We start from the raw sequence: 26,066 nt of genomic DNA, 5'->3' as shown, positions 1-26,066 counted from the left end.
AATCTCTAAAGGGAGTAGGGATTGCTCAAAAGATACTACACTTACTGCAGGATACCAAGAGATGAATTGCAACTAGGCTAATAAAGTGCTTGCTTATTCTGTATTTCTAAAGGAATATGAAATATTTCCAGTATACAAATCCCCTGTTTTAAATGGAGTTGCATTAGTAATTAAAAGCTGTCCAAAGATCAAACTTACCCCCTAATCAACCCAATTCTTTGACCTTTGGGAACATATAGTCCTTGTATCATAAGGCTTTTTCCTTTAACTAGAAAAAAAATTAAGTGATAAAACCCTGTTTTCAAAGCATACCTTAAGACAAACTATAATAATAGGCTTTTTAAAAAAAATCTTGTGCTGTTGTAGGGAATAGAAGATCTGAAATAACTATAGTCTTTCCTGATTTTCCTCTCTCTGAGGTACCTTAGTGTTCTAGGGAGCATTATTCTGTTCTGCACACTTTTGGTGCTTAATCTTATATGTAATTAATTAACTGTTTACATATGTGCATATTTTACCTTCCCCAATGGCTAGTCTCAGAAGGCAGGAGTTACCCCTTATATACTTCTCTTCTTTGCCGAGTTGCTAGTCACAGAATAAGAATTCAACAAATGCTTACTGAAAGAAAGAATTAACTTCTTGTTTGTTTTTATTTTTTCTAGGATACAGGCATCCTTCACCTGCCATTGTTGCAAGAACAGTCAGAATTTTGCATACACTACTAGCTCTGGTTAATAAACACAGAAATTGTGACAAATTTGAGGTGAATACACAGAGCGTGGCTTACTTGGCAGGTAAAACACAAAGTAGACAAAATTAATCTTACAGGTGGCACTAGTGGTAAAGAACCTGCCTGCCAATGCAGGAGATGTAAGAGACAGGGGTTTGGTCCCTGGAGGAGGGCATGGCAGCCCACTCCAATATTCTTGTCTGGGAAATCCCATGGACAGAGGAGCCTGGTGAGCTATAGTCTATAGGGTCACAAAGAGTAGGACATGACTGAAGTGACTTAGCATGCACATATATATCTAAGAACCACAGAAAAGGTACAGACACCTATGGGTCCTTCTGCTGATTGCTTGGCAGAGTAAAGAGTTCACAACTCAGTCCCGTGGTATTGGTTAAAATTTTGAAAGTTTGCCAAAATATTTTTCCTTATAAAAGAATTTGCATTAGTATAGGAAATAGGTTCTCTTGTCATCTTTGGTTCATGAAACTACGTAACTCCCTGTTGTCTGTTATAGAATCTAAGTGCCTGAGCCTGTGTCTTGAAGAAGGAAATGGCAACCCACTCCAGTGTTCTTGCCTAGAGAATCCTGTAGACAGAGGAGCCTAGGGCTGCTGTCCATAGGGTTGCCCAGAGTCAGACACGACTGAAGCAACTTAGCATGCATACGTGCATTGGAGAAGGAAATGGCAACCCACTGCAGTATTCTTGCCTAGAGAATCCCAGGGACAGAGGAGCCTGGTGGGCTGCCGTCATATGTAATATGGGGTCACACAGAGTTGAACACAGCTGAAGCGACTTAGCAGCAGCAATGGCATCTTGAGCCCTGAAGCAGGCCTCCTGATTCTGTCCTCTTTCTCTAAATGTCACAGGCTCATTTTTTATTTCCTTTCGAAATGGATGGGCTATTTAAAACTAGTCTACTTGCCATCTACTAGAAGTGCCTTTATGTCTCTTTAATATTCATTCTTGATGCCATTTGTTTTGCCTAGATTGTCTGCCCCTCCCCTCCTTCCATTATACCATCCTCGCTTGCTATTGCCCAGTTTGTGTTTCTCCTCTCAGCAACACTTAGCACTTATATGTAACACAGTTTTTGAACATAGTCTTTTTTTAAAATTGGAGTATAGTTGATTTACAGTGTTGTATTAGTTTCTGCTGTACAGCAAAGTGAATCACATACATATATATATATTCACTCTTTTTAAGATTCTTTTCCCATATAGGTCATTACCGGGTATTGAGTATAAACATAGTCATTTGATGGAAAGTGCGGATTCCCAGTTTAGCAGACTTCAGTTTGTAGCAACTTCTTTGAGTCATTTGACCTTGAGCAAATCATTTCACATTTCAAAGTATTTTTCTTTACGTAAGAAATGGACATTATAGTCCTGGCCTGCTGACCTTTTATGTTTGTTGAGGTCAAATATACATTATAGCGCTAGACTATATAGATACCATTTAAGTCTCTGTTTAATGTTTACATGCAGCCTTCCAAAACAGATGGTAAACCCTTTAAGATAAACATATCTGTCCTAAGGGCTTATACCCTTAAACTTCATACTCTTCAAGACTCTTTACATGCATGTTTAACAGCTGTTACTCTCTTTAGGAACTTGTAAGAAACATATCCTATTTTAAGTCATATTTCTGATTTATTAAATTGTTAAATCTTCCTTGTTTCTTTTAGCTTTACTTACAGTGTCTGAGGAAGTTCGAAGTCGCTGTAGCCTAAAACATAGAAAGTCTCTGCTTCTTACTGATATTTCAATGGAAAATGTTCCTATGGATACATATCCCATTCATCATGGTGACCCTAGCTATAGGTAAGTGGGCTTCTCCTCCCATCATTACATAATTTTCATCAGGTTTTGATTTTCCATGCCAGTGGTGTCAAGCAGCAGAGTAATCCAGAAGGTAATATAGAAGGGAAACTAAAGATAATCAAGGAAGAGTGTGAATCAAAACTCAGTTTATAAATGTTCAATATTTTATGTGGGTTAGTAGTGAGAAGGGCTTCCTTGGTGGCTCAGACGGTAAAGCGACTGCCTGCATTGCAGAAGACCTAGGTTCGATCCCTGGGTCAGGAAGATCTCCTGGAGAAGGAAATGGCAACCCACTCCAGTACTCTTGCCTGGAAAATTCCATGGATGGAGGAGTCTGGCGGGCTACAGTCCATGGGGCTGCCAAGAGTCGGACATGACTGAACGACTTAAGTCTCCTTTCTTTCTTAGTAGTGAGAAAGTTCTTCTTACTGATTGTGCTAATTAGTTAACATTACTTTGTCTCTTTTTAAGCACGAGTCAGTTGGATGATGAAGAGATGACCTTGAAAGTATCAGATTGTAGGAGAAGGCCTAGGAAAACCTAAGTTGAAATATAAGCAACATTACAAGCTTAATGATAGAAAACTGAGGTACACAGATTTGTAAAAACATATACATGCCAACATATTTATGTATATACTCATATCACACTAAAGTTACTAAAAATTTTTCTATAGTGCACATTTAGATAAGATAATCATATTTGCTGTCATGTATGGCTTTGGATAGCATGTTTTTCACTAAAACAGAGAAATTCCATAAAATTGGCATCATTTGGAGTTTTTTTATATTTTCAGTCAGTGGTACCTTTAAGTGTTAGGTACAGTGTTGAACATAGGAAAATAATCATATATTTGTAGAGCTTGTATCATTACGTTTATCAACATCCCACTTTTTAATAAAAAGCCCTTGGCATTTTCCAACTGAGATGTTAACAATGTATGCAACAGCTTTCCAGGCATGCTTGGTTTTCAGTAGTCTTACTCTTTAGTCATTCCTATGATTATATTTATTTGAGATAATGCTCTTTTTGTTATGGAAAGTAAAAAGTGAATTTGCCTGTGTTCCCCTTGGTTTTTAAACCAGTGGTACGATTGCCTATTTAGACTTGATTTTCTCTTATTAAAAAATGAATGCAATACAGTTAAGTTGAACATTTGTTGAGTACCTGCTATGTATAAGATGTCATGGCAAGAAAATGGATACCTCCTGGGGATAAATTAAGAGTTTGTTCTCCAAAGTGCTTTAAAATACAGTTTTAAAATTAATTAATCACTGCCGTTGGGAAATAGGACTGCCAATTAGAAGGGCCAAGAATGCTTGTTTTTGTCATCATGTTTATTGATTCTTCTCAATTGTTTTAATCTCTCAGGACACTAAAGGAGCATCAGCCATGGTCATCTCCCAAAGCTTCTGAAGGGTACCTTGCAGCCAGCTATCCACCTGCAGGCCAGACCAGTCCCCGAGCCAGGAAATCTATGAGCTTGGACATGGGGCAGCCTTCTCAGGCCAACACGAAGAAATTGCTTGGTTAGTTTATCTAAATTATTTAGAAATGTTTAGAGTTGTTTTTAAAAATGATCAGATACTTTCACTCTTGGAAAATTATTTGAAGCTCTTAAAGATTATCATAATGTTCTGTTTTTGATACCAATGATAAGAGAGTTTGATAGATCAGTTAAGCCATATCAGTTAAGACAGAGGAATGAGAATGAGATCTCAGAACAGTTTTGTGGGGGATTCTTAGACTAAATATTGTGGCTGTACTTGTTTTATTCTGCCTTGGCCAGGCAGCAGGTAAATGAGAGTAGGAGAGACATTAGGTACCCACAGAAAAGGAAGAGTCTCACAGCATTCAGATGCAAGGCCTTTAACAGTATATTTTCCAAAATTATCATCTGTGGGCAGAATACATCAATATGCTATGAAATGTAATAATACTATTTGCCATCTTTTCTTAAAAAAACAAAAAGATAAAGAGTTTTTGATTACTGTATTTTTTAATTACTCTAAGAAGATAGAATTCTTGAAAATGAAAACTGCTCTTTTATATCAACATTTGCCCATGAGAAATACACCTGAAATGCTGTGAGACCCTTTCCCTTTTCAAAAGCTGAAGTAAAGATCCCGCCTCACCACGGATTGAATACAAAGGTGCTCTTACACGGCTTTGGCTAAGGAAGTATAAAATAAGTAACCTGCCAATAAACCATGAGAGAAACTGAAACCATGAATGTTAATCACTATGACTAGCCACATAAGACTGTTCTCTTTTGTATGAGTTTCTTTCTGTTTATACTTTGCCACAAATAATGTTCTAGGAGTTTTCTGGTTACTTAGTGTTTTGTGATTCTCAATTTTCATGCCAAGGACATTGTAAATGAAGAACTAACTTCAGAGAAAATGCAATATTGAATTCATTCAACCCATGTGCTAGATTAAAAAGTTATATAGTCTTTGCCCTTGGAGGAGCTCATAGTTTGATGGCTAAGACATAATCATACAATCGCAACAGCATACCCGGGTGCCATTAAATATGTCTTGATGAGGGAAAACTGAGGATTGGGGGAAATTAGGAAAAGCTACAGAGGTGAAGTAACATTTAAACTGGGTCTGGAAGATTTGATACCTGTTTGCCAGGAAGACACAGGATAAGGAAGGCATGCATTCAGGAGAGGTGGGAATAGCATGAATAAAGCGAAGTCAGGAAAAGCAACGGGGTAGAAAATGAGGCTAGAGAAGGCTTGGAACTCGTTTGTAGGAGACTTTGTGCCGTGTTAAGAAATTTAGCCTTATCGCGTATCCAGCAGAGATCTGTAAATAGGGAAGGGACATTACGAAATTTTATTTTTAGGAAAGGTTTTTGGCTACAGTATGGAGAAAGGGAAGTTTTTTGGCAAGGGAATCATCTAAGAGATTGTTACAGCAATCCAAGCAAAAAATGGCATAGGCCTGCACTAAGGCAAGAGCAGTGGAAGAATGGAGAAAAGGAATCAGCTTTGGGACTTCAGTTTAGTTCAGTTCAGTCTGACTCTTTGTGACCCCACAGACTGCAGCACGCCAGGCCTCCCTGTCCATCACCAACTCCTGGAGTTTACTAGGGTTTGATTATAGGGGCCAGGTAGGGCAGGAGAAGGCCAAGAAAGATGTCAAAAGTTTCTGGCTTCAAAAACTGTCTGGGTAGTGACCCCATTTGCAGAGATTGGGGCTAATATATTTATAGCACAAGGTAATTCAAGTTGGTTGATACTATATGTGGGCTTCCCTGGTGGCTCAGAAGGTAGAGTCCCCCACACAATGCCAGAGACCCGGGTTCAAACCCTGGGTTGGGAAGATCCCCTGGAGAAGGGAATGGCTACCCATTCCAGTATGGAATACCTTCAGAATTCTCGGAATGTATATCTGAGAGATAAATGAAAACACACATCTGGAGATCAAGAAGAGAGAAGTGGACAAGTGGCATATTTAGAATTAATTAGCTCATTAGAGAGCTGAAGCTGTGGGAGTGGAAGGAGATCTCCCTGGAAGAATGCAGAGTGTAAAGTAAAAAGGAAGAATGAAATTTGATATTTTAACTGGTCACTGACTGAATGTCTAGCCTTGTGACTTCAAGCTAATCTCTTAAGTGATGGCTTCCTCAGTTTATAGGTATAGAAAATAAAGAAGTTAGACTAGATCCTTTGGGCTGTTAAATTATTTGACCTTGATTTTTATGACTATTGTGAATAATTATTAGTATTAAAACTTGAGGTTAATAGAAGATTAAATTTCTCAAGTGTTCAATTGTCCAGATGTGAGTATAGTGGCTTGAGTTCTGGGTTTTAAAAAGTAATACTGTCACAAATATTTCAGATTTATTTTTAGAGCTGCACCAAGAAAAATAAGAAAATTTCTTATAATACAAAGAACAGAAATATGTAAGTTCCAAATAGCCCAATTTCAATACTTTTAAGAAAAAGTTTTTCAACAGTGATAGAGAATGTGATTAGAGAAACTCAAAGCCAAGTAAATTGTCCTGCTTGCTATTTTTGAAGCATCTCCCAGTGTATCTATTATTTAGTACTTTCAGGCATGCAGATCCTTTTCTCAGAGCTTGAAGAACTAAAATCAAAGTTTGATTTTGCCTTCATTTGGAAATTCTTCATATGTTAATGACTCATTTTTGCCACCAGCAGAATGCCTTAAATTGAAAAAAGGCGGTTCAGACATAACTGATCTTTGCTACTAAGTAGTGCCTCTCTCTGTACTCATTATTAAATATTATGCTTGCTGGTGGAGTTTGGTTTACCTCCAGTGTAGTAAATGTAATCTCAGTTTGATTTGGACCAATAAGGCACATCCAGTCCTGAAACAGCACCGCCGTTTAGCCAAAATTCCTTAAGAAGATGAAATATGGAGACGAGAGGAACTCTGCCCCAGGGATGTTTGAGCTTTCTTTGGGTCCTAAGTGAAAATGCAAACACTTTATGCCCAAACATTTTCTTTTTAGTATATTCCTATTCACAGACACTGTGGTTAATAAACTTCCATATTCTGTAACTTTTGTTTATAGGAACAAGGAAAAGTTTTGATCACTTGATATCAGACACAAAGGCTCCTAAAAGGCAAGAAATGGAATCAGGGATCACAACACCCCCCAAAATGAGGAGAGTAGCAGAAACTGATTATGAAATGGGTGAGAAACAAAGTTAATAACTAATCTAGATCATTGAAAGTAAGGAGGGAGAGTACATTAAAAGCCATATTTGCTTTCCAGCCATTCTTAGTGTTATTAGGATGAAATATAGAAACATTTGCTCTTTTTCAGATGATAAGCTATACAGTCCTTAAAATGACAAATATCCTGATATATGTGTGGAAAGTAATCATACATAGGATTGTAAACAGCATCATAAACAGCTAGCCAGAACTTTCATATATAGATGAATAGTAATTTTGTATGATGTTTATGTTGATATTTTAAGTGTCTATTAAAAAGCTATTGAATTATAGAAGTGACATTAAAATATAGCAGGTGAAGTAGTATCTAGTGTGTTGTATTTGATTAATACAGCTGATTGTGTTAATCCATATCTTACCACAGAAACCCAAAGGATTTCCTCATCACAGCAGCACCCACATTTACGCAAAGTTTCAGTGTCTGAATCAAATGTTCTTTTAGATGAAGAAGTACTTACTGATCCGAAGATCCAAGCACTTCTTCTTACTGTTCTGGTAATATTTTTTGCTTTTTATATATTTTTTCCCGGTCTACTCTTAGAAAGCCCTTAAGTATTAAAAACATGAAAGGAAATCCATATTCAGCTTCTCACCAAAACAGATAACAATTCAGCCACAAAATAAAACGTTGTTTGTTTACTTGTTTGCAGGCTACACTAGTGAAATACACCACAGATGAGTTTGATCAACGAATTCTTTATGAATACTTAGCAGAAGCCAGTGTTGTTTTCCCCAAAGTTTTTCCTGTTGTGTAAGTATCTCCACCTGCATTTAACTTTTGTATCTGTCCTGAAGTCAAGTGTTTTATAAAAGTTTAGGAAAAGTATCACCCAGTAGTGTTAACTGATTGTGGAGAGGGAAACATGAGGTAGTGGATAGTGGTTTTAGCTTAGAGACAGCGGGTTTAAAGAGACCTAAGATTTGTTTTGGCCTGTCAGTCAGGACGAACATTTTGTTTATCTGGTTGTTTCCATACATTGTTCATTGTGATGAGCATCATTTATTTCCTCACTTAGGAGGAAACTGTTAGATTGCTATTAATGTATTTAAATTAGCATACCTGTTATGGTTCTTTTTTCAGTAGAGCTTTTATTTTTAATCCACAGTTGAGTGAAAGCAAAATTGACCTCTTATTTGGGAATGAATTTTATTCTCTCTTAAGGGATGAAATCATATTAGCCTCAAAGTGTTCAAATCTAAATAACCCAAAGAAATTTGGGATCCCCTGGGGAAGGAAATGGCAACCTACTCCATTGTTCTTACCTGGAGAATCCTATGGACAGAGGAGTCTGGCGGGCTACAGTCCATGAGGTCACAGGAGTCAAACACGACTTAGCAACTAAACCACCACCACCATTCCTAATGTAGGCCTTCTGTGTAGTGTCATTATTTCCTTGTTTTTGTTTTATTTGTTTTTATTTATTTATTTGGCTGTGTCTGGTCTTAGTTGCAGCACACAGAATCTTTTAGTTGCAGAATGTGGGATCTAGTTCCCTGTGTGTATGCGCGTATGTGTTCAGTCATGTCCGACTCTTTTGCCACCCTGTGGACTGTAACCCACCAGGCTCCTCAGTCCATGGAATTTTCTAGGCAAGTAGAATGGATTACCATTTCCCTCTCCAGGGGATCTTCCTGACCCAGGGATCAAACCGTGTCTCTTGAATCCCCTGCATTGACAGGCAGGCAGATTCTTTACTACTGAGCCACCTGGGAAGCCTTTCTTTTTGTTTAATCTTATTTATAAATGTCAGAGTTTTATGTACTTCGCCCTTGGTTATTTTTATTAATGGAGTATAGGTGAGTTAGAAATAGTAGATTTCCTTGTAAGTTTGAATTGGATCATATATTCCACCCCCTCCAAGCTAATTTTGTTCTCCTTATTTGATCTGATTCAGCATTTATTAACACTGACTAATACTAAATTTAGTTTTAACTCCTGGGTATATATCAGTAATCAGCAGGAAGAGATGGTCCTGAAGCATGCTGAGTGGCTGATAGTAGCCAGCCGTGTCTTGAGCAAAGTCAGCATGTATAGTTAAGCATGGTTAACTATAGTTAACCAACTAGTAATGGTGACATTACTAGTTGGTTGCTTTTACCATATTTTTCCTGATGACTATAAACACAGAACAAAACAAAACAGAAAAGCAAATACCTTCATATTACAAAATTTGGAAAAGCACCAAGAAGTTAAAAAAGCACTCATTACTCTTCATTTTTATCACATTGTTCTAGGAAAGAATGTATGCTTTCCAGTATATATTTTCCTTTAAAATGTTCCTCTGTTGACTTTTTTTAGGCACAATTTGTTGGACTCTAAGATCAACACCCTGTTGTCATTGTGCCAAGATCCAAATTTGTTAAATCCAATCCATGGAATTGTGCAGAGTGTGGTGTACCATGAAGAATCCCCACCACAATACCAAACATCTTACCTGCAAAGTAAATAAATGTACCGGGAGGAGGATTGTTGATGAACTCGACACAGGCGTGCTGCTAAAGAATACACTAGCTGAAGAATTTCTTATGAGGAATAGGCTTGATCATACCTCTCTAATATGCCATTTTCCTACTCTTAATGTTGTGTTCAGTATGATAACTGGTTGACAACTTTTTAACTAAAGTATGTTTTTATACTGAGTGTACTTTCAGTGAATTTTAGTCTACTTTGATACTCATCCTAAAAAAATGATTTTACTGTACATGTAGGTTTTATGTATCATCAGCTATATAAATTATTTAATTTCTATTAAGATTAAAAGAGTATCATGCTTGTTATAAGAGTAACATTTGGTGTGTTGCAGGTTTTGGTTTTAATGGCTTATGGAGGTTTGCAGGACCCTTTTCAAAGGTAAGAAAATATATTTTTCTCTTCTGACAAAATGAAAATTTTATTTATATAAGTATACCTGTTTTAAGAACACACAATGTGCTGAAAACCAGAATGATTCACACAAACACATACGTTATTTTTATTAAAAGTTTTCTACCTCAAGATTCTTTCCAAGAGGCAGTACCTTTAATATGTTTATATACTAGCTTTTACAAAAAAAAAAAAAATCAACTAAATTTATGCTTGACTTTTCAGAAAGGTATAATAAACCTCTGTAAACTTTTCTACCTTCAGTCCCTCATGTAATTAATGACCTGGTGGCTCAGACAGTAAAGCGTCTGCCTGCAGTGCAGGAGACCTGGGTTTGATCCCTGGGTTGGGAAGATCCCCTGGAGAAGGAAATGGCAACCCGCTCCAGTACTCTTGCCTGGAAAATTCCATGGACTGAGGAGCCTGGTAGGCTACAGTCCATGGGATCACGAAGAGTCAGACACGACTGAGCGACTTCAGTTTCAGTTTCAAGGCACACACTTAAGGTATCTTATGATTAGGAAGGAGCATTACATATGGCTGAAATCTACCTCATGACCTGAAATTAATACAGCGTTATATGTCGATTAAACCTGTTTTTGAAATTGCATAATGAAAAAAAATTCACCTCGTGAAAACACTTTTTTCCTTCCAAGCTGTTGCATTAGATTCACTCTTCCCTGAAATTATCCTCATGTGGTCCATTCAGCTTGTTTTTGATTGGCATTCGTTGATATAGTGTGACATAAATATGTTTTTAATGATTCTCTCTGTATATGCGCTCTCTCCAAATTGACTGAGGTTCCTTGAAGGCAGGACTTCTATTTCTTCCCCTAGTGTAGTGTTCTAGAGATAGCGGTGCCAAATCAATGTAAATAGTGTAAACTTTGTTTTAAAAATTGAGTGTTTAGTTTTATTTTATTTAATTAATACTGAATATCTCTTGATATGCAAAGGCTATCATTTACATAATGGGCCTGAAGTCACAGAAATAAGTGTGTCATGCAGAAACTTTTGTGGTTTGATTGCCAGTAACCCTCCATTCTCTTCAGAGTGTTTAGTTGGTTGAATCTCTAAATGGCAGCTGGAATGATGCTCTGCTCATTCTCCCTGTTTTGGAAAATAGTCTAGACATCATTCCTGACAATTGGATTGTCTCAGGATTAATTCAGTCTCTGTCTACGCGTGGCCTCCAGTAATGGCAGGTTCATCTGGAAGCCATAAGTGTAAGCTGAATAAAATTCCCAGTTGTAAGTCCCATGGTAGTCTATATATATTTCATCCCCCCACCCCTGCCTTTTTTAATGATCTGTAGTATAAAAGAAGAAAAACAGCAAGTTAAACCCAAGATAAAAATTGAATTACTCTTTTTTGGCTTCAAAGGGGATTTAGAAAAAATAAAAAAGAATGGAGCTAAAATAATTTCGTATTTTCCATTACAGCAAACACAAATCCCAGACTATGCTGAGCTTATTGTTAAGTTTCTTGATGCCTTGATTGACACGTATTTGCCTGGAATTGATGAAGAAACCAGTGAGGAGTCCCTCCTGACACCCACATCTCCTTATCCTCCTGCAGTGCAGAGCCAGCTTAGTATTACTGCTAACCTTAACCTTTCTAATTCCATGACCTCACTTGCAACTTCCCAGCATTCCCCAGGTCAGTAAACGTACTCTTTATATAAATTTGAGCAATAATATTACTATATAACATTAGGAATTCCCTTGTTATCAGTTTACAGCAGATTTTGCTCCTTTTTATCATGAAATTCATCTTACATTTCTTCTTTACCTTGTAGCTGATTTGAATTTTGGTTTCTGTAAAGCTTTCTACTTTCAAAGAGTTAACAAAAATACTGACATGTTTATAGAGTGTTTACATAAAATATTCCAAGGTTGAAACATTTTTAAGAGTTTAGGCAGGAAAAGTAACCTCAGGGCCAGGTAATCCCTGTAAGTGAACAGAATTATAATTCCCTTGCTAGATACACTAATCTTGCCCTAGCGTTTCTGTGTCTCTGACACAGCCTACTCGATCCAAAAAATCTGCAAATTATAGTAGCATCCCTATTCCGTACTGCCAGCAACAACCTGAAAATCTAGGAGTAAACAAGCAACCAGACAAAAAAGTCACACCAAGAACATAACATCTTAAAGCCCATAAGCATATTCCTTATTCTGAAGTCACTCTTAGGTCCAAGTGTGGAAAGTATACCAATTCAGCATGCAACCAACAGGTGGATACATTGAGAAATAGCTAATAGCTTGAGTGGAGCTCAGATAAGCAAGATGGCAGAAACAGCAAATGTACAGAACCTTGGGCTCATTCAGTGTCAAAGCAGATGATTTCTTATGATTCTGGTCAACCCTGGAGGTGTTACTCAATTCATTACAGAACGGACACCATTGTGTATATTATAATGATAGTAATAATGAAGGAAGTCTTCCATTGTGGTCATGTTTATACTCAGAAAGATATCTTTCCAAAGTGGTTAAAATTAAAAAGTTTTGTGTTTAAATTTCCATTATCTGAAAAGTTTACTTATAAAACACTTCATGCTATAAGGAAAAGTTATTAGATGTAGTTAAGTGTTAAGTGGATTTTCTTTTAAAATGCCAAGTAATGTATTATTACAACTACTTTGTATTGTTCAAGATCCATAAATAGAATTTCCAGTTTATAATCCTGGTTTTGCCTGAATATTTAGACATACATAGTTTTGAAGGTTCTAAAGAACTTGGCAAATCTAGTGCCCGGTTCATACATGTTATAAACTATTATATTAAACAGCTATATTCATCTATGATCTGTTAAGCCTTGGTCAACAACAAAACCTTGGTCAGCAGAGGAAACAAATTATTTGATCTAGCACTTATTTTCACTCACTTTACTGCAGCTAATCAGGTTTCCCCTCCCCCAAAAAATAGAAGTCTTGCCAACTTTTCCCCTCTATAACCGTGTTACCCTAGGACAGTGTTTCTTCAAGTGTGATCCCAAGATCAGCAGCCTCAGTGTCATTTAAGAGCTTGTGGAAATATGGTTGCTGGAATCCCACTCCAGACCTCCTGCACAAGAAACTCCAAGAGTGGGGGCCCAGAGAGCATTTTAACAAACACTCAGGTGATTCTTCCTCACTAGAGTGTGCACAGGATCTTGCCCCATTATCAGCATTTGAACTGTTACAGCCAGGGCAAAACTTTACTGTCTTCTAGATACTGCAGTGACTGCGTTCTTTCCCTCATCACCACCCCCTCCCACCCACCCGCCCCCCCATGATAAAGTCTTAGCTCTTTGGAGCTAGCAGCTACTACAGAGGTAATTTAGTTCTGAGCTCACGTCATATATGAAGGGGAGACTGGGCTTAGAAGAGCCAAGTGAATTGCTTTATCACACAGCCTTATCTAGAACCAAGGCCAGTGTTCTTTCTACCACATTCATTCCTTCCATGTCTGCCATCTTTCTTCCTTCCCTTTCCTTGCTTTTTCCTTTTTCTTTCATATGTTTATGTCTGTCTTATTATTTCCATCTGCCTTACCTAAGTCTACCACGCCTTTTCTTCTGTAGAGCTCTCTATTGTCTAGGTTAGTCAACCACTGAAGTTGATCACCACTAGAAAATTCGTAGACTCTGCCTATATTGATCCTCTTGTTTTTCAAGTTTGGTTCATTTTGACCAACCTTTTGCTTCTTGGGCTACTAAAGAAATGGTAAAGCTGGCAAAATGATTAGTTGTTTTTATATTGACTTTTGTTTTTTTTAATCCAGACTACCAGGGATATTTCTGCCTATTTTTACCCACTGATAGAGACAATAAAATAATCAGATTAAAATAAAGGTACCAGCACACATTCTGTTAGCTGAGGAACTGTTCATGTTCTGTGTTGATTGGATATTAACCAGATCATTTGCTTAGAAAAATAGTCCTACTCTGCATCCTCTTATTTAGAATTGTCTAGAAAAATCAAAGAATAGTTACGTGGTTTTGGTTACAGTTTTAAACCTATAGTGTCACCTCCAGTAGCTCTCCAAAGATGGCTACTTGAATGGATTATAACACCCTGAAAACCTCTGACTATTCTGAAATGAAACTGAAGTTTAAAAGTGATAGAATTAATTCTTTAGAATAATGGTGTTCAGCATTTTCTCTCTCTAAATTGTATGTCCTTTGGTTTGCCAGATTATTTTACTAGATTTTATTAGAGAAAGAGTTTATCTTTTCAACAGACACTTTACTCTTTGATGAAACCCATTTGTATCTCTGAATTGTGGATTTATCTCCATGAAAGGATCCTGATTTGTCTATCTGCCTAATTATTGTGTTTTTATCATTTGTACTTAGGTAATATCTCTTGCAAGAGTTTATACTTTCTAACTAGGCATGCTGTTTTATATCTTTAGGTCCTTGTAATCTTATATCCCTGCCTCCTCAATTTTTTGTGGAACCGAGTTTGCTGATATCAAAGGGCTAAAAGAAGTGATGAATCTAATCCAGATTCACAGCTCGCTCCAGCATTTCAACTTTGGTATTTAGGTTGAATAGAAAACAGAATATTTCCCTGTCTCCACTTTCATCAGCCATGTGCTAAGCAGAAGTATTTAAAGAATCCCTGTGTCTCTCCCTGAAATGGACCATGAGTGTTGCTTGCCATTAATTACCCAAAATCAACCCACACTAGTCTACTGAATTTTAAGCAGGTGTAAGCTCTGTTGCTTTATGTCAAAAAGCAAAAAACGCTGATGTGCACACAGCTCAAACTTTGCTTCAAGCTTCCCGTCAGCTTAAGACTTTGCCTTCTGGATCTTTGGTACTTAGCAGGATTGACCACTAAGCTGTATCGTCTTTTTGTCCCCAATATTCTCTGCCATCAAATCAGCTACATAAGAAATTCATGAACTCCCTAGTCCTCCCCATTAAGCATTAAACCTTATTTAAGTAAAAATTATGATGATAATTCAGTAAGTCACCAGCTTCTGAGGAAGTGGCAGTCATTTACATAAAGCCAGTGTCTCTGAGAATGCATTCTTCTTGACAGATGATTGTAGGCCATTTGTCTCTCCTCTTAACACAAGGGAGGATTGCTTTATGTTTTATATTTTTATATATGAAGATACATAATGAATGTCTTCTACTCCACTCCTCGCAGAAATTGAATTTGGTATCCATGAAGCCAGTGGAGTATACTCAGAGTTCATTGCATGTGAAATTGTGTTAACTTTTAGCCAAATGAACATAGAACTTTGTCTCTTCAGATTTTCCCACATCCCATTATCAGAACCTTGAAGAGAATCTATAACATTTACTCTTTGATAAATAAGAATATTTCAAATTTGATATTGTGATCCATTCTTTGGTCCAGTGTAGCTGAGCCCGACATGAATTGAAGTACCAGGATTAGAGCTAGAAAATTAAAATGTTATCTACTAAAAATGCTGTATATGGGACTTTCTCTTGCTTAAGAAAGCCATAAGTGGCTCTCTAACAGGGTGAGCAAAGATGCCTTTTTAAAACCATGTTATGAGTGCTTTATAACCATTTCAGGTATGCATTTCAAATACAGTCTTCCTGTATCCTCTTCAGATGTTAAAGAGCAAGTATACTAGAAATAAATATCCAGATGGCATTATATGGATTTGGTGGGCTGTGGTCCACGGGCCCGCAGAGTCAGACGCAACTGAGCACACGAGCAGTAGTTGCTGAATGACAGTATCCATTAAAAAGAAATTGAGTAGATTCATCTACAGTATATTAAAGTTCAATTTATACTCTACTGAGACCTCCCAATATTTTTCACACTGTAATTTAATTCAGTAAACACTCAAATTCCTATATCGTAGGTATTCAGTAGGTACTCCAGAACATTTAAAGATGTCAGAGACCCTGGTCCCCAGAGACTTGGCAGTTTTTGCCTATGGATCTCAGTATTCAGTTTCAGCTGAAGTTGTTATTTGAGGCGTGTTTAACAAATCCTTTGTGTACACAAGTTCTTTGATTTTTAAGTACAAGATTAATACTACAATACTCTGTAGAAAATAACCCCAAATCCAGATTTTGTCTTGAATTATCACAGATGTTCATTGTTTACTACATGCAAGGGACTCTGTTAAACCAAGGGAAGTGCGGGCACTAATAAGACATGCGACCTGCCCTCAAATAGATTTCAGAACAGTGAGAGTGGCAGGGTATACAAAGTATCCTGTTTTGACCTCTTTTGTGACCTTTTGTACTTATATTGTACCTTACAGTTATAAAGTATTCTGATCATTCAAAGGGACATCTGTTTGGAAAAATCAGGTGATAATCATGGCTAAAGTTTAATAATATATTTTTTACCTGAAAAATATATGAGATGTTTATTACATTTTTTAGCAAAAATAAGCCTATGATCTATTTAAAATATTTTTTCACTTGAAAAAAAATCTTAATTTTTTTCTTTGATCAGCTTATTTTATTGTTAGTATTACAGCATGAATATTTTTAGAGCAAAGACCTAGCTAGTGGAACTTTACTTTAAATTCACTTCTTTCATTTCATTTTGGGTCTGTGTCCAATCTGTCAGTTATTCAGTCCTTTTGGTTCTGTAAGGTAGACCTCCCTCCCTGAAAGCTGGGTGGATCAGCTAGGAATTCTAAGGACTCCGACCCCCCAGTAGTACTGACAGCTGTGTGCAGAAAGGGTCAGTTCATCATAACCATTTCTGCAAAGAGTATACTTAGTCATACTTCTGCTGTGTTTATCAGGTTTAATGTGTCCCCCTCTTAGAAGAAACATAAGATGCCTCTATTTTGAGACTACTTAAAGTCTCCAAAGTAATTTTTTTTAATGTTTTATGAAACTACTTATGGTAGTGCAGACCTTTATTTGGTATATTCTTGATTTATTTTTCTTCTTTTTCTTTGTTATCACATTCTGTTTAAGGGAGAAAAATCATTTTAAACTGACCAACTGGTTGGTATAATTTCTGCAAATTTTCCACTTCATTTTTTAATGTAATTCTTGATTTACACTAAAATCCTTACTTCTAATAAGGGTGGTAAAAACACATCTGTCTGTAAAATTGTAAGTTCTACCATTTATTAATATTTAGAGTTGGTAATATTTAGGAAATAAGCAGTCAGTTCAGTAATTAAAACTAGAATCCTCCTGAAAAACCAAGAAAATTAGTAATTATCCAGTATCTAATCATATTTCACCCTTTAAAAATCTTATGAACATCACTCACTTTTGTTTTCTCTTCCATTCTGTGTCTGTGAAGCTTCTCTGCCTTGTTCTAAATCAGCAGTTTTCATGCAGCTGTTCCCTCATCAAGGTACTCTTTACTTTTGTCATCTTTGCACGAATTACTGCTTACCCTGCGCTCATCCCAGGCACATGGCATGAGACTTCATTCACCAATCCCTGTAAGCAGAGTCTGGCTCAGGCACATAAAGGACTTATAAGGCCATTCCTGTAAGGTCTGAATGCCTCTGGCACTGCAGGGCCAGGACTTGTCTTGGTGGAAGAGCTGCCCAGGTTTCCCGAACACTGAAGATGCTGTCCCGGCCCTGAACTAACACAGGCAGGTTAACAGGAAGCTCCAGGGAGAGTTACTGGAGCAAGGAGGGTATGTGGTGTGGGGAAGAATTTTTAGCTTAGAAAGTATTTATTTTCCCTAAGTATGAAGCTAACCCCAGCGTTTCCTTAGAAGTTAAAGCTGGCTGTCTTTTTTAATCATCTGTGCTAAAAAAAGGAAAGAATGTGGTCCTTAGTTAGCTCAAAGGACTAAGAAGAAAAAGGTGTGATGCAGTTATGTCTCATTTATAAAAGATGCCTTTTCTTTCTTTTACTCTTCAGTAATTAATATACAGAAAGATTAGACCTGTATAGAAAAAGAGGTGTCAGCAATTGATGAAAATCCATTACAAATATTTTTAAAGTTCCTATAGTTAATCTTTTATATATCTAGCTCAAAAGATTAATAATTCTAAATATATAATTAACACATCTCCATCAGTGTATTTACTAGTAGCACTAGTGGTAAAGAACCCACCTGCCAATGCAGGAGACTCAAGAGATGTAGGTCTGATCCCTGGGTTGGGAAGATCCCCTGGAGGAGGGCATGGCAGCCCACTTGGGTGTTCTTGCCTGGAGAATCCCATGGAAGGGGCACCTGGGGAACTACAGCCTCTAGGGGCTCACAGAGTCAGGCAGCCCTGAAGCCACTGAGCACAACACGCACACAAGAAGAAGCTGGAGTTACCTTTTTTCTTCCAGGAAGACTTAATGGCATTTCTTGTTTATTTACATTAGCTTCAGTAACGTTAAAAATTCCAGTATAAAATTCAAGTCCTATGCATTTGTTGTAAAACTGCTTTTAGTACTCCACTTTTTTTTTTTTCCCAGTTATTAGGAGCATCTTAGTTTGTGTAGTAATTATGTACACAAAATCTTCACCTAGCTTATCTGATTCTTCTAACAATCCTTTGAAATAGGCACATCTACTGTTAATTTTAGTTGCCAGTTTAAGAACTGAAACAAAATAAGAGTTCTCATCCAGACAGACTGGACCCTGGGTCTTCTGATGGGCCTCATTATATATGTAACAGATGAGCCCTCTGACACCTTTGCCTTCTTGTAGATGCAATAAGAATTTCCTGATAGGTTTGCCATAAGATACATGTGATAAACTAAGCAGGGCAGATTCAGGGACCTTACTGGAGCCCTGTGCAGGTGGCAGGAGATTTGGATTATTATTAAGTTTTTCATTTTCTTCCTCAGTTTCTCAAGAACTAAAAAGGATTTGATCCTTTTATTTTTTCATAAAAATAGTAGATTCCAGTTTGAGAGATCATTTTGGTGTTTAAAAAACAGGTGACTTTAAGTATTTTATTATTTGTTGGGATGGAACTATATCCTAGTTGTCAAAGTAAACCCTGATGCCTGCCTTCAAGGAACTCATGTTTGAGCAGGGGAGGTAGATACATAATGGATATACGCTATTTAACTATAGTGTAATGACTGTTTTCCCACTTACTCAGTTCAGTGAATTTTGGCCAATAACACCTTTTACTTAGGATTTCATCTTTACCTGAAACCACTACAGTTCATTGAAGCACGGTGCTTATTAATACCCTGCTGTGAAAAATTTTCAGCTTCTTCTGCCCTGCATGTTTGTAACTGGCTGCATGTTTAAGAGCAGCATATCTAAGGGAATTTAAATTAGTAAGTCAAGACTACAGAGGTTTTTAACCTTTTATTTCACGTGAGTGGTGGCCTCCAAGTTTCTGTCACTTCATGGATTTCTGCTTTTGTGCCCACTGAGAGTCGGAAGGGAAGGCCAGTGCTTAGGGGCATAAGAGACCAGGATACAAAGCCTCCAAGAGGCTTTGATGAGTGGGAGTGTAGGACCAAGGTCTGCTCACTAATATAAAATGTCATGTGTACCAAAGCAGGGTGGATCTGTCTCCATTTAGGCAATTGGGCTGATAATCTGAGAGCTTTTCCTATAGAATATCAAGACCAAATCCTTCACTAGCTTCTAGAAAGGTTTCTAGTTTTAATTTAAGAGGGTTGAAAAGAAGAATGCTGCCAAAATTCTCAAAAGTGAGAATTAAGCTTAGAAACCAGGATACTAGGATCATTCTGTTTCATACTAACTTGGCTTTTTTCAACATGCTATTTTTGATATAAATGTAATGCTTTTTAAAATTGATTTTACAGAAGCCTCCAAGATTTGTATGTCAGCTTCTCCTTTGATCCTTAGAATAAAACATTTTTGCTGTGAAATCGAACTTAGGAATCACCATCATGCCGCATTTACCTGTGTGTGACTTGTAGGGTTGGGTCACTCAGTAGGAAGAAAACACACACAAAAAAACACAAAATGAATTGAGATGAAAATTGAATTTGAAAGTAAAAATGGGACATCCACCTCTCACATAGCATTGAAACTTTGGGTTATAAGTGACAGTCCTAAGTCAGTGATACTATAAAATTTTTAATTAAAAGGAACGTATCTGCGTAAGGGGAAAAAATTAGAAATTCAGCAAAATAGAATAAAAAAGTCACCTATAATCCCACCACTCTAAGATAATCACTGTTTATTAACATTGTGGTGCCTCTCCTTCTAATTTCTCTTCTTTATGTAGTTGAAATCACAGTAGGTGTAAAACTTTATTGCTTGTTCTTACCCTTAACATTTAAAATTTTATTTAGAGGTCTGAAGGTTATTTGCTTAACAAAATAGGAAATGAAATACTCTTAGTATATCTTTGAAGAAACCTTCAGCCTCGTGACTTACTCTGATTATAATTTATATAACTTTAATTCTTAAGAATTAAACTGAACAGACCCTTGTCCTCAGATGGAAGCTTTGCCTCCTTGCAGTGTGATGACTGCTCCCCTAATCGCCATCCCCAGAAAGAGCCATAGTCTAGCCAGGGGTGTGGCTTCACCAAAGGTGGTCACACAAGAAGGGGCCCCAGGGTGGGAGATTGCTGGCAGAGGGCCACCAGCTCTCTGGTGGTTGACACCGTGTCCCTCCTGATGACCATCTCTTGATTGTTTCAAACTCTTATCTTTAAAGTTCCAGTGTTGCCTGAATCTTACTTCCCATTAAGGAAATAACCCTAGATAAGGAACTGTTGGACTTGAACTTGTAGGCCACATGCAGATTTGAGGAAAGGGAAGGTCGAATACATAGACAAGTTCATGATCCTTTCAGACAGAAGAAGCTAAAAACGGCATTGTCTTTTCCAGTAAAAATATGGTGCAGCCACACTGGCAATCAGAGGGGTTGATGCTTTTTGACTCTCCCCAGTTGCAGCCATCACATTTAAAACTGGCAACATTCTGTTCAACCAATGTTTGTTGAAAAAGACATCAACTAGATATTAGAGAAAAACAAAAATGAGTAATAAATTATCTTTGCCCTTCTAGGTGCTTTTATTCTAGTAGAGAAAATATGACATATACATAAGTTGTGATAATACAGACAAAATATAAATGCCATATAAAAGCAAGGAGAATGCATCATGAAAGAAACAGAAATTAGGACAAATGCAGGTTGCCCTTTATCTTGTAGCCATCAGTAAGGCAACTGAAAGAGCTGCACACACATCACAGAGTGCAGGGTGCGTTCAAAAGATGATAAGCGGCCTTCTTTCAATTTTGTTATTTCTTTTCTAAATAGCTCTGGAGAAGATTCAAATAAATGTGCAGAAGAGAATAAAAATCATCCAGAGTGCTGTCACCCAGAGAAAAGTTGTTTAAACATCACAGTGTATTGTCTTCCATTTATCTTCCTACCCATAGGATTAGATCAGAACAGATTCATTGCAGGTTCACTGCCCTTGGCTCCCAGAGAGGTGCTGCTGGCACTTGTAATGCTGCACTCACACTCCCAGCCCAGTGCACTTTTCCACGTGCCTGCGTTCCTTTGATAAACTCAAGATAGCAACCCTCTAGGGAGTCTGTGTCAATCAGACCAGGTGCCCGTGGATGCCTCATACCTTGAGTAGAATTCAAGGCTGACCCGAAACGAAGGATGTGTGGCTCCTAGGAGGAGGTCATCACAGAGCCATTTTCGGTTCATGAGCCAACAGACAAATGTATGGATCTTTGTATATTTTCAGTCACATAAATACTTTTTGACTTGACGTACTATTTTTTGTCCAAAAATAGAATTTTTTTCCACTCTCAAATTTACTCTTTATTTTAAAATTCAGATGGTACAGGTAAGAATAAAGTAGGGAATTCCCAGTGGTTAGGACTCCCCACTTCCATTACAAGGGACATGGGTTCGAGGAACTAAAATCCCAAAAGTCACATGGCACAGCCAAAAAATAATAAATTAAAAATTACCTGAAATCATACCATCCAGTAATAATATATTTTGGCAGATGTTTTCCCAGCCTTTTTTTTTCTTCCTGTAAGTGGATTTCTTTTCCCCCCTACTCCGAAATTATGGTCATTTTTCTATATTAGTAAATATCAGTCACTTGCTACATTTTGTTACATTTTGCTATAAATGGCTTAAATTTTGCTACAAATGACTAAAATACTTTTTTGCTTTGCCACTAGTAGTTAAGCCAAAGGTGGGTATAATCGGTCTAATTATTTTAGTAAATTTTATTAAAGTATAACAGAAAAGCACACAGATTATAAATTACAACCTAATGAACTTTTAAGAAGTAAACATACTTAAAAATCCAGCATCCAGATCAAGAAACAGAAGATCACCAGCACCCCCAAGAAACCATCCTCATACCCTCTTCCAGTCACTCCTTCCACAGAGGCAACCACTGTCCTGTGACCTGTCTAATCTGAAATCTTTACTCATCTGATGAGTAAAAATATACCCTGTTTTTTGCTTCTTGTCACTTTATGGAGTTACTAATCAGATCATTTATAAAATACATTGTAGGGCCCTGTTTGGGGAGGTTTAATCTCCTCCGTGAGAGAAGTAAATGGCAACTGTTAAGGTGTAGAACAAAAAATGACTTGGCAGAGCTGAAAAGATCAAAGCAAAAATTCTGCTGTATGACCTTTAGGATATATTATTTTCTTAATCAATATTTGAGTTCCTTTGGGGTAGGCACTATGAATTTGAGAAGAAAAAGCATCTCCCTTTCTTTGAAATGGCATATTTCCGTAGCTTTGGCAATTACAGAATATATCCTGTGTATAAACAACTAGTAAGGCTACATGGCCCTCTGCTGGAAACTTCTGGTATGATTTGGAGGCAGGCATTCTAGTCTGGTGACTGCTAGCCTTTCATTCAGCTCAAGCCTGCCTGCCTCTGGCTTTTCCTTGCAACTTCTCTGGTTTTTCTTTTGTTCCCCCCCCCCCCCCCCCCCCATGCTGTTTTTCTGCTGTGATAGCAAATTTTGCTTAACAAAGTGTGAGGTGTGTACACCTCAAGATCTTTGTAAACACTCTAGCAGTTGACTGTTAAAATGAATGCAAAAACAATAGACTAGGTTGTATCTCATTTACAAATTGTGAGATTCAATCCTGGAGCTTAACACCAGAGGAGAAGAGGGTAACTGGCTGCTTCGTTTCTCTCCAGGAATCGACAAGGAGAATGTTGAACTCTCCCCCACCACTGGGCACTGTAACAGTGGACGAACTCGCCATGGATCCGCAAGCCAGGTGCAGAAGCAGAGAAGTGCTGGCAGTTTCAAACGTAATAGCATTAAGAAGATCGTGTGAAGCTTTCTTTCTTTCCTTTTTCAAACAGACTTAACTGACACGGGCTCTTCACTAGTGACCCCTCACCACCGTGCTGTGATGCTGCACTTCATGTTTTCTGACGAGCCCATCCAGTCTGCCATGTTGCCAGATGATCAACTCTTGGAAGCATTGCCTAAATTTAATGCTGCTTTTTTCTTTAACCTTTTTTTTTTTTTTTTTTTTACTTTCGGTGTGTCTGGTTTAAGCAAGTGTTCAGAACAGCTGCAAAGAGAGTGGGCAGTCAGGACACTTGAACTGAGAACATCCCAATTGTGAGAGAGGATGAATTCTTGAATACTGCTACTACTGGCCAGCTATGAAAGCCATTTGCACAGAGCTCTGCCTTCTATGTTTTCCCCTTCTTCAACATACAAAGTAAAGTGTTAGTCTTATTTACACACTTTTCAAGATAGAAGTTTATGGGAGAAATAATATTATAACCCCAGTATGTTTAATCTGACTTTTAGCTGTGGACTTTTTTTTACCTTACAAAACTGAAGAACCATAGAGGTCAAGCCTCAGTGACTTCACACCATAAAGCCACAGGCAAGGTACTTTGGGGTGGGGGGGAGGGTGGAGGGATTTAGTATTTTGTAGTGGGTTCTTAAGAAATACTAACACTTGAGTATTAGCAATAATTACAGGAAATAAACATAACCACATATATCTTAACATTACTGAATTAAAGAGATGAGTTCTGAGGCCTTATCCAAACTCAGTCAGTCATCCAAACTAGTTTATATTTTTCTCCAGTTGATTATCTTTTAATCTTTAAATATGCTAAAAGTCATTTTTTGTTTTTGTAAACCAAAACTATACTAAGTATAGTAATTATACATTTTCCCCCTCCTCCTCTTCTTTCCTAAATAATTCTAAGCAGGGTAATCAGTGAACAAAGTGTCGAAAATTGTTCCTAGAAGGTAATTTCGTAGATGGTTGCATTAGCTCCATACAAAATGGAATGGTACGTGACTATTAGAGTAGATGATGCTTTTATTTTGTTTAATATTTTTCCCAGAAACATAGAGTATGGTGTATATTATCAAAAGTTTTTTTGATGAGATGTATTTTAAATGTCTTGTAATCTTTCCTCTCCCCTCCAAAAAATCAGGAATCTCTTTAGCAAAACATTTCGGTTCTATATGATAGAATTGCGTTTAATCACTGTGAAAAGACTGGTCAGCCTGCATTATTACGACAATAGGGGACCTTAAGCGCTGCTGCTATGCTGAATGGTGTGGATTATCATGGCATTGGAATTTTCCATAGTAATGCAGATCCAATTTTTTTGTGGTACCTGCAGTATGCAAAATAATTTGACTTCAGTGACTATATTAGTATCTGGATGTTCCAATTTAGGACTAAACCATATTTATTACAAGCAGATATTATCCCGCTATTCCTGGGCTCCCTTTATATGTTAAGATGTAATGGCTTTGGGAGGGGAAAAGAAACCTAGGGGAGGGGGAGTTTCCGAAAGTGCTGTTTCATGAGTGGATTTCAGTAAATTAAATTCCACAGCTAAATCAATAAATAATGGTACATTTAAGTGTTCTGATTTTAATAATATAACACATTTCACATTTATCCACACAGTAACAATGTAATATGTTAATGTAAATAAAATTGCTTTTGATATTCAGAAATAACAAGAATTTAATTTTTTTAATTTGTTTATAGTCCTGGGAAAAGTAAGAACCATTTGCCAAAATTAAACAAAAGAAAAAACTTTAGTGCTAATAGTTATTTTGACCCTGAATTGTTGGAAAATATTGAAGATACATGCAACTAAACTTTTACTTTTAACTATTGTAGGGGCTTCATTAGAATAGAGTGTTGTAATAACAGAGCAACTAAGATGATAAGGAAGTAAGACCAGAGCTGAGTTTAGAAATAGATCTTTAACAGCCTGGTGCCAAGAATGCCAAGCTGCTGGTAAGGTCCATGTCTTCCCACAGCCCAGAGCTTCTGGGGTGGGCACCCTGGCTCCTGGAATGTGAGCTTTTAATAATTTTGGTTCTCTGTTTTTCCCTCTTTGTTGGTTGGTTTGGTGCAATGACCATGGGTAGTGTTATGCTATTTTGCTTCTCCCATCAAAACAAACTTCCAACGCTTTACCACTAAAAGATACTGATCTTTCCATAAACAAGTTTTCCAGGGTATGTTATTTCTTAAATTTATTCATTAACTTCCCTCTAGTGTAATGAAGGGAGTGAATTCACTTGAAGTACCTCATGAAATGATCTGCATTGCATAAATCAGAACTGAACCTTCTTTGAATTGCAGAAATATTTTTGACCAGTACATCCTGGAAATTTGAAAACTTATTAAGGTTTAAGGTTCACCTTGTTTAAAGAACTTCTGACTTTTGAGGAGAATCTAGCTTTGCAAGAAACTAAAATGAACATGAGGTAAATCTCACGAATATGCTTCCCCTGGAGAAATGAAACTCTTTTTTAGGCCTCATACTTATAACCTGCACAAGAAATTCTGAAGTTTACAGCAGGTTGCCTATTCTGCATAATCTGATGTAAGTTCTATAAAGTAATTTGTTTTGGGTTTGTAGATGTTTCCCCTGACTTTTTAAAAAGGAAAACACTAACTCACCATTTTTTGGTCACGATCTCCCTGCTTTATCACCCCCGCTGTCCCAGGGGTGTGCCCGTCTTTGCCAGCCTTGAGACCTGGTTCTCTCGCTTTGGGGGACATGGCCGATGCTCTCT

General features: G+C 37.3%; 1 protein-coding gene across 1 annotated transcript in view; it reads left to right on the top strand.

Moving 5' to 3' along the window:
• The window catches only part of NF1 (neurofibromin 1), a 249,573-nt gene extending 226,227 nt beyond the window's left edge, over positions 1-23,346 (top strand). The window contains exons 49-58 of the mRNA XM_052658746.1: positions 663-794; positions 2,418-2,553; positions 3,925-4,082; positions 7,105-7,227; positions 7,636-7,766; positions 7,922-8,022; positions 9,571-9,713; positions 10,076-10,122; positions 11,577-11,793; positions 23,180-23,346. Coding sequence (XP_052514706.1) covers positions 663-794; positions 2,418-2,553; positions 3,925-4,082; positions 7,105-7,227; positions 7,636-7,766; positions 7,922-8,022; positions 9,571-9,713; positions 10,076-10,122; positions 11,577-11,793; positions 23,180-23,322 — 1,331 coding nt within the window. The 3' untranslated portion in view covers positions 23,323-23,346. The remainder of the gene's footprint in view (positions 1-662; positions 795-2,417; positions 2,554-3,924; positions 4,083-7,104; positions 7,228-7,635; positions 7,767-7,921; positions 8,023-9,570; positions 9,714-10,075; positions 10,123-11,576; positions 11,794-23,179) is intronic.
• Positions 23,347-26,066: the final 2,720 nt, after the last annotated feature.

Source organism: Budorcas taxicolor, chromosome 19, assembly GCF_023091745.1.
Source record: "Budorcas taxicolor isolate Tak-1 chromosome 19, Takin1.1, whole genome shotgun sequence".
Lineage (NCBI taxonomy): Eukaryota > Metazoa > Chordata > Mammalia > Artiodactyla > Bovidae > Budorcas > Budorcas taxicolor.
Note: the sequence above shows the minus strand (reverse complement) of the source record. Positions and strands in the feature narration are given on the sequence as shown.